The sequence below is a fragment of the Mesoplodon densirostris genome, chromosome 16 (assembly GCF_025265405.1).
Source record: "Mesoplodon densirostris isolate mMesDen1 chromosome 16, mMesDen1 primary haplotype, whole genome shotgun sequence".
Taxonomy (NCBI): Eukaryota; Metazoa; Chordata; class Mammalia; order Artiodactyla; family Ziphiidae; genus Mesoplodon; species Mesoplodon densirostris.
In genome coordinates, this window is record NC_082676.1 from 35,730,447 (window position 1) to 35,746,709 (window position 16,263).

General features: G+C 57.0%; 1 protein-coding gene across 2 annotated transcripts; it reads left to right on the forward strand.

The window, feature by feature from the left end:
- The first annotated feature begins 6,969 nt into the window (after positions 1-6,969).
- SLC12A9 (solute carrier family 12 member 9) lies at positions 6,970-16,250 on the forward strand. 2 transcript variants are annotated; one of them, XM_060120346.1, is made up of 14 exons: positions 6,970-7,093; positions 7,840-8,062; positions 8,220-8,354; positions 8,827-8,958; positions 9,372-9,680; positions 10,381-10,488; positions 10,611-10,722; positions 11,294-11,451; positions 11,560-11,642; positions 11,832-11,956; positions 12,099-12,291; positions 12,472-12,646; positions 12,870-13,016; positions 14,961-16,250. In XM_060120346.1, exons 2-14 carry the CDS (start codon positions 7,882-7,884, stop codon positions 15,851-15,853), a joined length of 2,751 nt encoding a protein of 916 aa, XP_059976329.1. In that variant the 5' UTR covers positions 6,970-7,093; positions 7,840-7,881; the 3' UTR covers positions 15,854-16,250. The 2 variants fall into 2 exon arrangements, with proteins under 2 accessions (XP_059976329.1, XP_059976330.1); XM_060120347.1 differs by lacking the exon at positions 7,840-8,062.
- The last annotated feature ends 13 nt before the right edge of the window (positions 16,251-16,263 follow it).

The window sequence follows — 16,263 nt, forward strand, 5'->3', positions numbered from 1 at the left end:
TTCATGAAAGCAGGTGCAACATACATTGTGTTCACTGCTTTAAGTCCCATGCAAGTCTTTCTCATAGTAAATGCTCAATAAATATTTGTGGACTATTTATCCCCTAATTGATTAGTCATTCTTTAATTTACTCAGCAATAAATTTTTTTTGTGTGTGTATATATATATATATATATATATATATATATATATATACACATAGGGGTTTCTTTGGCCATGCCGCAAGGCATGTGGGATCTTAGTTCCCTGACCATGGATCGAACCCGTGGCCCTCTGAAGTGGAAGTGCAGAGTCCCAACCACTGGACTGCCAGGGAAGTGCCCCAATAATTACTTTTTGAAGAAATACTATGAACCAGGCCTGGAAACACAGTTATCCTCTACCTTCTAGGACTTGACAGCCCAGGGGTAGAAATTGCCATAAAACCTCAACAGAACACAGGAGGCTACGTGTTGAGCATAAAGGGTGGCAGGCAGAGGGTCCTATGGGATCACAGAGGAAGCACACGAATCCAGCCTGCAGGTTCAAGGTGAGCTTTCTGGAGAAGATGCTGCTATTTGAATGAGCCCTAGAGGAGATTGGTGGGAAAGGTTGCTTTCAAGGCAGAAGGAACAGCAAGTACAAAAGCATGGATGTGGTGAGATTGTCCTCAAGCTGCCAGCATTCACGTCGCCAGGGTGTGGAGTGCAAGGATAGTGACAATGGATGAGCTGGAGACTTAAAACCGAAGGGTTTTTGGCAAAGAAGCAACATCGTCAGATTTGTTCCCACTTGTACAACTTTGGAGAATAGATTGAAAGTGATCAAGGTTGAAGGCAGAGAAACCAAATGCAGTTCTCCAAATGTCAGTGAGGGCTTGAACTGACATGGATGAGTGTGTGTGTGTGGGGGGAGGATTCAAAAGATGTCAAGGGGGCTTCCCTGGTGGTGCAGTGGTTGAGAGTCCGCCTGCCGATGCGGGGGACACGGGTCCGTGCCCCGGTCCGGGAGGATCCCACATGCTGCGGAGCAGCTGGGCCCGTGAGCCATGGCCGCTGAGCCTGCGTGTCCGGAGCCTGTGCTCCGCAATGGGAGAGGCCACAGCAGTGAGAGGCCCGCGTACCGCAAAAAAAAAAAAAAAAAAAAAGTGTCAAGGAGCTAGAGTGGGCAGGACCTGGAGCCTGGCTGGGAGGGTGAGGGATTGGGCAGCTTGGTAGGAGCTAGTGAAATGGGCAGGAAGGTGATGGGCATGTTGCGTTTCAGATCCCTGTGTACCATCCAGGCTGGGCCAGAAGTGAGCTAGATCTGAGCTCAATGGGTCTGCAGCTCAGAGACAGGTTTTTGGCTGGAGATACCAGTTTGGGAGTTATTGGCATATGATGGTGATGGAAACTGCGGGGAGTGGGAATGGGGGTGTGGGGGAGGCTGTAGAGATTGGGAAGACTGAGGAAAGCTTTACTACTTCACCTTTTTTTTTCCCTAAACAAGCATTATCGAATTTAAATCATCATAGGAACCCCATTAGCAGATGGGTGTTATTATGATATCCACTTTAAAAATGAGACAGGCTCGGAAGGTTAAGTGACCTGTGCAATGCACTCAGCTAGTAGCCAGCAGGTGGGCCTGACGCCGCACTCAGCATACAGGAAAGCCTTCCAGCCCCACCTCCAAGGACCTGTAGGACACACGTGTCCTTTTCCTCCTTCCTCTCTCACCCAGGCCAGGCTGAGGGCACTTCCCTCCCTCAGCCTTGGACCCTTTCTCTTGTGGACCCCTACTTCCCACTAGACATTAAAGGGGTGTGATTTAGCTCCTAACATTCACCAGAGCCTGGCCCAGCCAGCCGCCAATCTTGGTGCTGGGGAAGAGGAAGGGACCCTGAGCACTGATGGAGTGGCAGAGGACTGAAACAGCCAAGACTGGGAGCAAGCATCAGTGCGAGCTGATAAGAAGGAGGGCAGGGGAAGGGCAGAGCTCACCACAGAGGCCAAGGCTACCAGAAGGCAAGGAGGTAGAGAGAACGGAGGCAAGGGGGCTGGGGACCAGAGCTTAAAGGGAGGGCTGGGGGTGGGTAGTTCGGGGGGTGGGGGGAGAGGTAATGGGAGGCTCATTGTCCCAGCAGGGGGAAGTCTTTTGTTTCCTCTCTTCCCTTGGCAGCCTGACAGGATATGAGGCCAAGCCCCCTCTCCATGCCAGCATCCCCCCACCCACTGGACAGGGCCCTTCCCTTACCATTGTATCCTTGACAGGGATGGGGGCAGGGGCAATGGCTCTAGGCGGGAATACAAGGAATATTCGTGGCTGGGGGCTAGGCTACCGAGGTTCTGAAGGGACCAGAAGCCCCCGGGCTAGTTCGTGGAGCTTGGCAGGGAAAGCTCCGTGCCTGGGGAGGAGCAGGAAGCCAGGCCAGGGTGGGGCCTGCACCGAGGGTAGCAGGTCGGGCCAGGGGGCGGTAGGCTGGGCCCAGAGGAGATGACGCAGCCCTTCAGGCCTCTCCCAGCCCCCACCATTCCAGCGTGGGGGCCTGAGAGCTCACCTGAAATCCAGTGTTGACATCCCCCCCCCAACCAGGGCGGTTGGGATCTGGTAGAGCCCAGTGAACTCCGGGGTCCGGCCTGGGCCCTCCACCGCCGCTTTCCTGTTCTCCCTCCCTCCCTTCCCAGGATCCAGGAGTCTGGCCTCCCGCTGAGGTCCTCCAGGAACCCTGGAATTTCACCCATCCCCTCCTCTCCCTCCTGGGTCATTTTGCTCCATCAGCTGTTCGTGCAGGAAGGGCGCCCTGTTCAGCCTCGCCTCTCTTCCCGAGCCTTTTGTTTGCTGGGTCTGCAGGAAACTGTAGGGGCGGTGGCCAAGGGCTCATCTGCCCCTGGGGCCTGGGGTGGGGGGGTTCGGATTCACGAGACTTAATCCTGGGGAGCTCACGGCGGGGGTAGGGAGGCTCGATCGCCGGGGAATTAGCATTTAGGGCCTGAACTCGGAGTTGGGGCACCCGGGGGCGGGGATTGGACGTCCTATCTCCGAGGGGCGGTCCGGGTGTGAGTTCGGGGATTCCTAGAACTGGAGGCTGGAGGGACACCCCGAGGTGACCTAATAAGTGGGAGCCAACACGAGGGGAGAAAAATCTAGATACTGAATCCCACAACCTCGTCCTACACGCCTCGGATCCCGGGAATCCCAAGCGGTGGGGAGACGGTAGGCAGGCCAGCCCGAGCAGTTTCTGAGGATTAGCTAATTCCCTTTTCTTTTAAAAATGGTGGGGAGGAGGACCAGCACGTAGCCTATGAATTCACGCCTTCCCAGGACGCACCCGCAGACTAGGCGGTGGCGCGGACGCTCTAGCAAGCTGGCGCCCTCTCCTTGCTTGCCCTCTCTCTGAGGCCACCCTGGGCGCCGCCATATTCCCTTCCCAGCGGGCGGGGCGGGGACAATGCAGTCACGTGAGGAGCAAGCACTCAGGTACGCGATGGTTCCCAGAACCGTCAGGGAATGGTTCCTGAGGTCCACTCGAGTGCCAGGGGCTGTTAGAAGTACCGGAGCTAGAGCAGCGAAGAAAAGACAAGTTCCTGTTTCGTGGAGCTTAACTTTCTGTTGGGAATAGACAATCAATGAACAAGATACACAAGTAAACGACATGTATTAGTGTTAAGCGCTATGGAGAAAAAAAATAGGAAAGTGGGACGGGAAGGAAGGTGTAGTTCAATATTAAATGGGACTGGCGGAGAAGATTTCACTAAGAAGATAATATATGAGTTCAGAAGACAAAGGAGGCTGATGCCCTGTGTGCCCACAGGGCGTTCTTGGGAACAGCCCAGAGGTCGTTGTGGGGTAAGATCAGGAGATGAGCAGAGGTGAGGGCAGGATGCAGATCGGGTAGGGCTTCATGCGTAGGGTGCCCATTTAATATGTAGACCACTCTGGGTCACTTCTGAGCGAAGGATATGCTGTTAATACTTATGCTAAGGCAGCGGGCATAAACTGGTAGCTGGACTGTAGTCGGTGAATCAGAAGGTAAGTATGGTTACCTTAAGGGACTTTGATTTTTGCTCTGAGGAAAATGGGAAACCACTGGACAGTTTTGAAAAGAGAAGTGTGATGAATGGATACTTGCTTTAATAGCATCACTCTAATCTGCTGAGAATAGAATGTAGGGGCCAGGGCAGAAGCAGGCATACCAGTTAGGGGGCCACCAGTCAGGGAGCTGTTGCAATAATGCAGGCAAGAGATGATGGTGACTTGGACTAGGGTGGTAAATTGGGGTTGGATACTGGTTGTATTTTAAAAGTAGAGGCCAAAAAAAAAGAAAAAAGAAAAAGAGAGGCCAAAGGAACTGCTGATGGGTTAGATGTGGGGTGTAAGAGAGAGTGTTCAAGCACAACCCCAAGGTTTTTGACCTAAGCAACTGGGCAAGTGGGACAAGCACAAGAGGAGTAGGTTGTGGGGGTATGTTCAGGCGTTGGATTTTGGATATGCTAAGTTTGAGTTGCCCATTTGATGTCCAAGCAGAGATGTTAGTATGTTCTTGGAAGTCTGAAGTTCAGAGTAGAGATCTGGGCTGTAGATACACCCTTGAGGCACTGTTATAGAGATGGTATTTAAAACTAGGGGATTGGATGAGATCACCAAGGGAGTGGGTGTAAGTGGTGAAAGGATGTCTGTGGACTGAGCTTCCAGTGCTCAGTGGAGCCTCCAGTCCATAGTGGCCTCTTGGTTGTTCCTCCAACACCTAGGAGTGCTCCAGAGTTGAGACAAGAGATGAGGAAGAACCAGCAAAGGAGACTGAACGGGAGGATAGTTGCATTTACCAGGGCTGTGATTTTGCCAGGAGGTGTAATAAAGTGAGAGAGGGGCAAGGGAGTGCTTTTCACTGACCATGAACTTTAAGCTGGGTAAGAAGGGAAGTGAGTGGGGGACAGTGGGCAGAGGGCAGGATCAATGGATTGAGGCTCCGGTGAGGTGGAGGAGTGTTCGGGTCAGGGCATGACAAACACCCTCCCCTTGACCAAACTTCAGTCAGTTTCCTCTGAACCTTCTTCTGGACTAGGCCTCAACCTTAGCCCCCATCCTTGCTGGGCCTTCCTAGCTCAGTTTAGAGAGAACCCACCCACCCTTCATATCTGATCACCCTGGCCGGCCTTCAGCAAGGATCCTGTTAAGTCCCTTTAGCTAGAATCCCCCAATGCTTGGTGCTTGCTCCTAGTCATTTTCCATTCACCGACCCCCTCATTCTGCTTGTTGGCTCTAAATCCCCAGCTGTTTTTGCTGTATTTGGAGTTGAGCCCGTTCTCTCTCCTCTATTGTGACATCTTGACACCTATTGCAATAGCTCTGAATAAAGTCTTCTTTACTGTTTTAGCAAGTGTCAGATTATTTTTTTTTCCTCAACAGGCATAACTAGAAGTGGTGAATGAAAAGAGGAAAGGGTACATTACTGGTAATGACAAAGTCTAGGCATCACCACTGGGTGGGATGGAGGGTGAGATCTATGCAGAAGTGGAGTTTAAGCACCTGCCAGCCCAGGGTGTTGGAAGTCTCATCCATGTGGATGTTGAAATCACCAAAAATTGTGACAGAAGGGCGCTTCCCTGGTGGCGCAGTGGTTGAGAGTCCACCTGCCGATGCAGGGGACAAGGGTTCGTGCCCCTGTCCGGGAGGATCCCACATGCCGCGGAGCGGCTGGGCCCATGAGCCGTGGCCGTTGAGCCTGTGCGTCCGGAGCCTGTGCTCCGCAACGGGAGAGGCCACAACAGGGAGAGGCACAACAATGAGAGGCCCGCTTACCGCAAAAAAAAAAAAAAAAAAAAAAAATTGTGACAGGAGGGATGTTGGAGAGACCCAGGAGCTAAGCTCCATGTTGTGGGTAGCACAGATGACCACTGAAAATGCCAGTTTAACTGCTCATGAGAACTCTCCCTGGCAAAGCCACATTTGTGCTGCTTTGAGCCCCTTCCTCTCCTAGGGAAAGGTTGCAGATAATTTACAGCCAAAGGCCAGTGGCAGGAAAAGCGGTGTTCATTTCCTGAGGCTCAAATGACAGTGTAACCGTGAAGGACTCTATAAAGTGAGGAAATTATTACTGAAGTTCTCCAAGCTTCAATTTGCTAATGTGAAAAATGGAAATCATAGCGGGATCTACCTCACAAAGTGGTTATTCATATTTCATGTAGTACCGTATGCAAATAAGTTGTTGAACATTTCGGTATTGTTCTCAAGTGCCTATTAGTTTATTGAACACTCACAGCAACCTTAAGCGGGAGGGTCTAGTTAATCCCCATTTTACAGATGAGGAAACGTTGCCAGGTGGTGCCGACGTTGATGGCACCTGTAAAGAGTGAGGAGTGGGTCCTAACTCTCAGAGGTTCAAAAGTCTGGAGAGGACAACCTTGCGGGGAGGCGCGAAAGCGGGCGGGGGACCAATCCGACCTACGGCGGCTTGCGCCTCCAGGGCTCGCCCGGATCGGCGGCCAATGGCTCCCTCTGGTGGCGGAAGAGAGGAGAGCAGCCAGTGGGCTGGACAGGGCGCGAGCTGAGGGCGCCGCAGGGGCGGGGGCTGAGGCCAGGACCTGGTGGGCTTTGCAAGGATCCGAGAGGCTGGAGGAGTAGGACCCCGGAAGGCGTGGGCCGACAGGGCCCCACGTTCCGGGTGGCGCACCTGGGCCAGGTGTTGTGGCCCCGCCCACCTGCCGGAGGCCTTCTGCCGTCACGACACGCCCCTTTCAGCAGTGTCTCCTCCGGGCGCCTCCGAGCTTCCAGTGGAGTCCGGCCCGCGCGGCGGGCGCCTGTTTGCATCAGGGTGATAGGCGCAGTGAGAGCCGTGGCCCACACCCTTCCGGAGACGCACGTCTGAGTGGCGACCCCAGGCAGCACCCGGGTCGCACGTGGGGCGGGAGCCGCGCAGGCAGCGAGAGCCGGGTGGGGCGGGGCTTCCCCGGGCTCGCCCACGGGGCGGGGCCGGGCCCGGGGACCAATGGAGCGCGTGTGTGCTGGGGGTGGGTGAGGCTCCGGGCCTGGCATCCCGGTAGCCACAGCTGTCTTTTCCGGCACCCGCGCCCCCTCCTCCAGTAACGGACCCTCCGGCTCTCGGGGATCACTCCTGAGCGGCTGCGTCCTCCGGTGGGTAAGTGAACGCCCTGCCACACCCGGGCGGTGAGGGTGCGCCTGGCCGGGGAGGAGCAAATCTCGGCCTCCTCCAACCAGTCCCGGGAGAAAGTGGGCAGGAACCGGTGCGGGGAGGAGGACCACCTTGTGTCGCCGGACGGTGTTTTTGTTTTGGTCGTCGAGGAGTTGTTGGGGCGGTAGAGTTTGGGGGACGCCTGTGTGGGTGGGAGGAATCTGGTGAGATTAAGGAAAGAGGAGGCTGTTTGAGATGGGTTGAGGGAGAGTGTTGATGGAGGGTGGGGCTTTGGAAGATTCGGAAGTTTCTTATCGCCCGGGGATGAGGTGATTGCATGGAGGATCTTGGGGGGCGGCTCAGGACTCTGGAGGAGGGGGTGAGGAGGGCCTCCTGCCCATCACTCATTTCCCTTTTGGGGGATTTGCTTCCTCTTGTGCTGCTAGTTAAGAAGGCGGAGGATCTTTGCACCTTTCCAGAGCCACTGCCATCCCTAGTCTCAGGGATACGGGGGAAGGGGTGGCCTCAGGAGCTGGGAGGGGCCATGGTACCCACTGCTGAGGCTTAAGAGTCTGCCATTGTTGGGCCAGTGGCCAGGACCAGTCTGCTCTCCACTAACTGTTTGAGTTGTTGGTGAACGTGAGTGTGTCTGTGTGTGTGTTTCCTTTTTGGGGAAGCTTCTGGGTGTTTGATTAGAGGTGTTTTGTGGGGGGCTCCACAGAGCTGCCTTCCACTCAGCAAACTCTTTGCAGGCTTCATAACCCTTTGGCGGCTTCCTCTGCCCGCTGTCGACCATGGCCAATGAGAACTCTCCTCTGCTGGCCTACCGGCTCCTGGGGGAGGAGGGGGTTTCCTTCCCTGCCAATGGGGCCGGGGGTCCTGGAGGGACATCTGCCCGGAAGCTCTCCACCTTCCTGGGTGTGGTGGTACCCACGGTCCTGTCCATGTTCAGTATAGTTGTCTTCTTGAGGATTGGTGAGTGGCAGGGGTTTACTCGGGGGTTCAGTGGGGTGGGACTGGGATGAGGTTGGGGAAGGGCCCTGGGAGAAGCAGGTGGATGAAGGGCTTGGGGTGGGGTGGGGGGTGCGATGGGTGAGCCGCCATCCCACCTGCTTTGCCACTCCTGTCCCAGGGTTCGTCGTGGGCCATGCTGGGCTGCTGCAGGCTTTGGCCATGCTCCTGGTTGCCTACTTCATCCTGGCACTCACTGTCCTCTCCGTCTGTGCCATCGCTACCAATGGAGCTGTGCGAGGGGGCGGAGCCTACTGTATCCTCCAACGTCGGTGGACAGGGGTCTGGGCTCTTCTGTCTTATAGGGGAGGAGGAGAGGGCCCCTCCCTGCATCCCCTGGGGGGTAGGACAAGAGGGGACAAGTTCTAATGAATGTCCAGCAGACAGGTTGGTATGGCGAAGGTGACAAACACGACCTGACACGTTAGTGCCACTTTCCAGTTCACCAGGTGTCTTCCCAGCTGCCATTTTGGTTCTAATTGACAGTCCTGTCAGTTAGGTAGTATTCATCTTATGGACGAGGAAATTCAAGGGCATTAGTGACTTGGGCAAAGCCACGTGGCTTGGGAGTGGCAGCAGTGGGACACACTGCCTCTGGGCACAGTCCTGTGTGTTCAGGGAGATGAGCCCTGGAGGGCCAGCTGCATGGTGCTTTGTGCCCGGGCCCTTCCTCACGCTCCAGTTCAGTTTCTTTTCCCTTAACACTCACCCCCTGCTTCCACTTTCAGTCATGATCAGTCGCACCCTGGGGCCTGAGGTCGGGGGCAGCATCGGCCTCATGTTCTACCTGGCTAACGTCTGTGGCTGTGCTGTCTCCCTGCTGGGGCTGGTGGAGGCCATGCTTGATGTCTTCGGGGCTGGTTTGTGCTCCCCACCCTGGTCTGGGCAGCTCTGAAGATTTGCCGGGTCTGGGATTCTGGGATCATGGCAGGGAGAGAAGCCCTCTCCAGGAGAGATGCATAGTGGTCCTTTAGCTCAACTTTCTTGAGCTCCTGCTGTGTGCCCAGCCTCGTGCAGACATCCAGACATCCGAGAGAATGTCCTGGCCCATGAGGAGCTTCCCATCTAGTCAGGGAGGCCAGATTAACACTCCTAAAGTTGACAGAGCAAGATTGGTGGTACCCACCAGGCAGGGCTAGGATGCTGGGCTACAGCTGGGCGGGGGAGTGGGAAAGATGGCCTCTCAAAGATGGGGTCTCTTCCTGCTTTGAGTCATGGTTGGGGTCCCTCCTTGGGGGTCTGGCTTTCTAACTCTGTTCCTTCCTCTCTACAGATGCCACGGGGTCCAGCGGGCTCCGCGTCTTACCCCAGGGCTACGGCTGGAACCTGCTCTATGGCTCCTTGCTGCTGGGCCTGGTGGGCGGGGTCTGCACCCTGGGAGCCGGCCTCTACGCCCGCGCCTCCTTCCTCACATTCCTGCTGGTCTCCGGTTCCCTGGCCTCCGTGCTGGTCAGCTTTGTGGCTGTGAGGCCCAGGGACATCCCCTTGACCCCTAGGCCTGGCCCCAACGGCTCCTCCCTGCCACCCCAGGTTGGCCACTTCACCGGCTTCAACAGCAGCACCCTGAAGGCCAATCTGGGCGGTAAGCTGGGTGCAGGAGCCCTGGGGTTCTCAGGGCGAGGGGCGGGCGTGTGTGTGTGTGTGGGGGGGGTCTTGGAATCCCTGGATGAGAAGAGATGTCAGAGAAAATCAGGCGCGGGAGGTCTGGACCTCGAGCAGTACATGTTGATTAAGATCTGTTGGGCGTGTACTGGCCGCTGTCTGTTTGGCCCAGCTGGGCACGAGAGTGACCACGTGACAGTCCCTACCTTAGAGGAACTTGTTTAGTTGGACAGATAAGATGTACATCAGGAAACAAACTGCATAATAGGACCGAATGTGATTCAAGTAGACAAGAAGCACAGAGGAGTCCAGAGGAGGGAGCCCTGGGTTTGGGCCGGGGAGGGCGCGGGCCGCTGGAGCTAGAGGTGGCGTGAGCGGGGTTGGGAAATTCAGATAGGAGGTGGAGGGAAGACGTCTTAGGAAAGAGCGTGGATGAAGGCCTGGAGGGAGGAATGGAGGAGCAGGGGGAGAAGGAGGTGATGAGGTCAGCTGAGCCAGGGCCAGAGACGGGTCAGGGCTGGGGTCTCAGGGCTGGGGTCTCGGTGAGCTGGTGAGGCTGGTGGGGAGGCCGTGGGGGGAGGTTTAGAACGTGAGGAGAGGGTAGCAGGGCCAAAACGCCCAGATTCCTAGGACTGATGCTGATCCCCTCTCCTCCCTGGGGACGATTCCCCTCTCCTCAGCTGGCTACGCCAAGGACTACACCACGGGGGCCACGATGACCTTTGCTAGCGTCTTTGCCGTCCTTTTTAACGGCTGCACAGGCATCATGGCTGGGGCCAACATGTCAGGTGAGAGTCCTTGGGGGAGGGGGGCTGCCTTGCCACCTTGTGCCCCTACAGGGCACTGAGGGTTCAGGGATACAGGGCATGGTGGAGGGTTGACCTCCCTCCCTCTGCTCCCTGCCCTCCAGGGGAGCTGAAGGATCCCAGCCGGGCCATTCCTCTGGGCACGATTGTTGCCGTTGCCTATACTTTCTTCATCTACATCCTGCTTTTCTTCCTCTCCAGCTTCACCTGTGACAGGTGCCTGGGGAGGGGGTGAGCCTGGTCCTTGAGGGGGTGGAGTGGAGGTGTTGTCACACCTGGATCACCAAGGGAAGCACGGGCCGGGGCGGGCGGGGGGCAGATACCCAAGCTGTTGGGCGGTGTGGAGAAAATGGGGACTGTTCCTCCCACTGGGAGAGAGTTAGAGCTGCTGCCCCGGATGCAGAGGGCTGGCTACATAGTAACAGCCAACCCGAAGCCAGCATTTGCTTTGTGCCTGGTACTATTGTAAGTACTTGGTTTGGGGGTGGGGTGGGGAACAGCTTTCTAGTCAATTTGTATTTCCATAAATATTTGGCTTCTTGTGCACGTACTGTTGGGAATGTCCACCCTGTGATTAAATCCAAAGCAGCCCAACGAAAACCAGTGAATGCCAAGTCTAACCCCTGGGCACACTTGATCTATTAATACGGTCCTTGAGATCAGGGCTGGGGTCAGCTCAGAATACCCAGTGCTTAACCTCAGCCAGTGTTGTGAGAACTGTTCTCACCAGGCCCCTAGGGTGGATGCACATTTATCATCTGCGTCGTCCTCCTTTCCTTCCCTGTAGGATCCTGCTGCAGGAGGACTATGGGTTCTTCCAAGCCATCAGCCTGTGGCCCCCGCTGGTGCTGACCGGTATCTATGCCACATCGCTCTCAGCCTCCATGAGCTCCCTCATTGGCGCCTCCCGCATCCTCCACGCCCTGGCCCAGGACAACCTCTTTGGTGCGCTGTCCCCTGCCTCGTGCCCGGCTCTGAGCACACCCTCCTGTGTCTGTCTCGGTCCCCACCTTGGCCCAGGCTGATGTGTCTGCTGCATTTCCGTTTGCACAGGAGTGATCCTGGCGCCAGCTAAGGTTATATCCCAAGGGGGGAACCCCTGGGGAGCCGTGCTGTATTCTTGGGGCCTAGTGCAGGTAAGCTTTCCTCTTCAAGCTGCCCTCACCCTCACCCTCACCGTAAGCCCCGCACCCCCCGTTACACTCGCGGGACCAGGAAAGGTCAGACGCGCACTGGGAGACGTGCCTGAAAAGGCAGGATGTGTTGGCGTTTGATGGGGGAGCGGGGCGCGTGGATGAACGCCCAGCCTCTTGGTCCTTGTCCAGCTGGTGCTCCTGGCTGGGAAGCTGAACACGCTGGCCGCTGTGGTCACTGTCTTCTACTTGGTGGCCTATGCTGCCGTGGACCTGTCCTGCCTGAGCCTCGAGTGGGCCTCGGCCCCCAACTTCCGGTGAGCGAAGGAGATGCCTGTGTCCTCAGAGAAAGAGAGGGAGGAATGGGAAGGCCTGGGACCGAGCGGGGAGAGGCTGGGGATGGAGTGGAGCGGCTCGCGGTCGGGGCAGCCCTGAGCGTCCTTCCCTCTCTGTCCCCAGCCCCGCCTTCAGCCTCTTCTCCTGGCACACCTGCTTGCTGGGCGTGGCCTCCTGCGGGCTCATGATGTTCCTCATCAGCCCCGGGGCCGCCGGCGGCTCCCTGCTTCTCATGGGCCTGCTTTCTGCCCTGCTCACGGCTCGAGGAGGCCCCAGCAGCTGGGGTTACGTCAGCCAGGCCCTGCTTTTCCATCAGGTGGGGGGAGCTGGGGGAGGGGGGAGGGGAGGGGAAGGGGAGGGGAGGGGCTGGGACGGGAACGCCCACGCCCGGAGGAGCCCTCCTCTTCCCCGGGCTGCCTGCGCTGGTTCCGGCCCAGGTGGTGAATGGGCGCCGCGCCCCGGAGCCCGTCCTCCTGTCACCTCACCTGGTCCCCAGGTGCGGAAGTACCTGCTCAGGCTGGACGTCCGGAAGGACCACGTGAAGTTCTGGCGGCCGCAGCTGCTGCTGCTGGTGGGGAACCCTCGGGGCGCGCTGCCTCTGCTGCGGTTGGCCAACCAGCTCAAGAAAGGGGGCCTCTATGTGCTGGGCCATGTCACCCTGGGAGACCTCGGTCAGTTGCCCTCCACCCACCCCTCCGCCCCGACCTCTCCCTCCCTCCCGTTCCCAGAAGCTCTTTGTGTTCTTTGTGCCCCAGAGGCCTCGTGCTTCTTCCCAGATGACCTTCCCTACCAGCCATACCCCTGCCCAGACCTTTCTTTTCTGCCCACGTGGACTTGGACTCTAGGAGAAAGTACGTGAATCTGGCCCACATGGGCTGCCTGCCTCCTCCGCAGACTCCCTGCCCTCGGACCCCGTGCAGCCACAGTACGGGGCGTGGCTGAGCCTGGTGGACCGGGCCCAAGTGAAGGCCTTCGTGGACCTCACCCTCTCGCCCTCCGTGCGCCAGGGGGCTCAGCACCTGCTGCGGATCTCAGGTCTTGGTGAGCTGCTCCTCTCCGGGTGCCCGTGGCCCCTCTCAATCTCTGCTCCCCTCCCCCAGAGAGTCAACCACAGATTGCAAACTCCAAAACTCCACACCCACAGTCTAGTGCAGACAGGACTTGGTTCTCAAAGATAAAAGACAGTGAGTGATAAGGTCTCCAAGGTGATGCCTTAAGGACTAGAGATGGAGCAACACCATTTGTTTGTTTTCTTTCTGACCCATGCTTGGGGCACAGGCTCTGAAGAGCCTGTTGTCTTTCAGGGGGCAGTGGGAGAAGTATTTGAGGTGGGGCTGCCCCATCAAATCTAGGGTAGATGCTTTCTAACCACCAGAGTTCAGAGAGAGGAAGACCACTGTCACCGATGTGGCCGGCAGAGGTTTTGTGATGAGATGGTATCTCAGTTGGGCCTTGAGAGCAGCAGAGAAGTAGGGGGCCGTGTAATGTGGCCCCCAGAGACTACAAAGGATGCCAAGGGTATGTGGGTCTGATGCTGTCGCATGGAGTGGAATGGTCCCAGCTCCGTGACTGTGTCTTCGTGCCAAGGCCTCCAGCCCAGCTCCCCAGCTTCCTTCAAATCGCTGCTCAGCGCCTCCATCTTTCTCAACCCCGGGACTGGCGTCTATGTCCTCTCTGAGTGCTTGCTTCCTGCTCCACTTACAATCTGGCTAAAGTTCAAGTGTTGGACATTGCCCTGGTCGGAGTCAATCAGAACCCCGGAAAATGCTCAGGAGGGGGTGTGACTAGTTTAATTTGCAAGATCAGCTGGAGTTCCCACCTGCCAAGGTGTTTTAGGGGTGTTATCAAGCATGTTATAACTAGAACCTGGAGCATCTGAGGGCTTGTCTCTCCCCAGCCCCACCTTTTGTTGGGGAGAGACCCTTGGTCTCTGGACCAAGAGACCACTCCTTTCACGCAATTCATCCTGCAGAAAATGATTCAGATGAAAAGGAAAAGGTTTCCTTTAAGTGGTTAATCGCCCAGCATGGAGAATTTGATTTACTGGCAGATTTTGAGTACACCTTTTGTCCCGTGAGAAGGGGTCTTAGAGGAGGTCTGAGTCTTCCTGTAAACTCAGCCCTGGTACAGGGGAAATTATCTGATTCCATATTCGTTGTTCAGATACTAAAACCCAGGAGCTGTCAGCAGGGACTGGGGACTTTGTGGTTGGTGCACCACCAGCTTAGTGGCTCAGAGAATGGGCTCTGGTGCTGGGTACCTCGTGTTCACTTGCTGGCCCCAGTGTGTATCAGCCATGAGCCTTTGGGCAAGTGACTTCACCTCTCTGGGTCTCAGGTTCCTTATCTGTAAAAGGGGGTGAGTAATAGTCCCTACCTCATACTGTTGCTTCAAGGATCAGATGAGTTAAAACACAAAGTGCTTTCAACAGGTTGGGGGCTCCAGTCAGCGTGCAGATGGTGGCTCACAGGGGACAGTGCTTTGGACACGCTGTCGTTAGGGCTTTGCAGTCATAGATTGTGCAGCCCCAGCCCTGAGTTCTCATCCTCCCCTAGCAGGGTCTGAGCGCTGTTTCCCTGGGGATTGAGGCCATGAGCTTGACTAATCAGGGGGTCCCATCTGCCAGTGGAGTCAGACTTGTATCTCCTATCATGAAAAAGGCGTTGAAGCCCAGGGTGAATACATCCTACTGCCCCGGAACGGAAGTGCTTCTTAGTTAGAAGAATCCTAAGGCGAACTTTGCCTATTTAAATGGGGGAGATTAGTCATGGAGATAAATCAAATAAATGCATGTGAAAGTGTTTGGGAAAACTAAAAATCATTATGCAAATGTGCATAATGTTGCCTTAAGAGGCCAAGCACAATGCACATGTCATACCTGATGGCTGACACACGTTGCTGTCAGCGGGTGGGAGTGGACACCTATTAGCATAGTGTGAACTCAGCCATGACTGATTCCTGTGGGTTCCTTCCTGCCTACCCCAGGTGGCATGAAGCCCAACACGCTGGTCCTGGGTTTCTACGATGATGCTGCACCCCAGGACCACTTCCTGACGGACCCAGCTTTCTCTGAGCCTGCGGATGGCACCCAGGAGGGCGGGTCCCCAGCCCTGAGCACCCTGTTCCCTCCACCCCGGGCTCCAGGAAGCCCCCGGGCTCTCAGTCCCCAGGACTACGTGGCCACAGTGGCAGATGCCCTGAAGATGAACAAGAATGTGGTTCTGGCCCGGGCCTGTGGAGCCCTGCCCCCCGAGCGTCTAAACCGGGGATCGGGGGGCACCTCTCAGCTGCATCACGTGGACGTGTGGCCCCTCAACCTGCTGCGGCCCCGGGGCGGGCCCGGCTACGTGGATGTCTGCGGCCTCTTCCTGCTGCAGATGGCAACCATCTTGGGCATGGTGCCTGCTTGGCACAGTGCCCGCCTGCGGATCTTCTTGTGCCTGGGGCCTCGCGAGGCGCCAGGGGCAGCCGAGGGGCGGCTGCGGGCACTGCTGAGCCAGCTGAGGATCCGGGCCCAGGTGCAGGAGGTGGTGTGGGGCGAGGGGTCTGCGTCGTCCCAGGAGCCTGAGGAGGAGGAGGAAGGGGACTTCGTCAACGGCAGGCGGGGAGACGCCGAGGCAGAGGCCCTGGCATGTAGTGCCAACGCCCTGGTTCGGGCCCAGCAGGGGCGCGGCAGAGGAGGGGGGCCTGGAGGCCCTGAGGGTGGGGATGGCGAGGAGGGGCCCGCCACCGCTCTGACCTTCCTGTACCTGCCTCGGCCACCTGCTGACCCTGCTCGCTATCCTCGCTACCTGGCGCTGCTGGAAATTCTGAGCCGCGATCTGGGCCCCACGCTGCTCATTCATGGCGTCACCCCTGTCACTTGCACTGATCTCTGATGCCCATTCCAAGTAGAGAGTGTCCAGGTAATCGTAATCGGGTGGCCCACCCTGATGACGGGGTGAGGAGGGGAAGGGCCGCCTTCCACCCGCCTGGCACATGGGACTCGGACCCTGGTGGAGGGTCCTGGTGGGGATCCTGGTCTCTGGCATCTCTCGGTCTCTGGGAGAGGGGCCCCGATGCACTAACTAACGCAGGGCAGCTGTCCCCGCCACCACGGGGGAGGGCTCCCTCCCCCGCTGGCCTCCCTCCCTTCACCCGTGCCTTGACGGGGGCTGGGTCTCCACTTGTGACTCTAGGCTACCTCAGTCTCCCCACCTCGCCCAACAGACTCCCCGACCACTGGGCTTTTGATGTTTTTGTTCTGTTTTATTTTTCTAACTGCCGAACGTGAATAAAAGATCAAAAC

Coding starts and splice junctions, on each gene's coding strand:
- SLC12A9 (XM_060120346.1), top strand. CDS start 7,882: ATGGCCAATGAGAACTCTCCTCTGCTGGCCTACCGGCTCCTGGGGGAG. Junction 11,643..11,831: donor ATTCTTGGGGCCTAGTGCAG/GTAAGCTTTCCT, acceptor GTCCTTGTCCAG/CTGGTGCTCCTGGCTGGGAA. Junction 12,647..12,869: donor TGTCACCCTGGGAGACCTCG/GTCAGTTGCCCT, acceptor CCTCCTCCGCAG/ACTCCCTGCCCTCGGACCCC.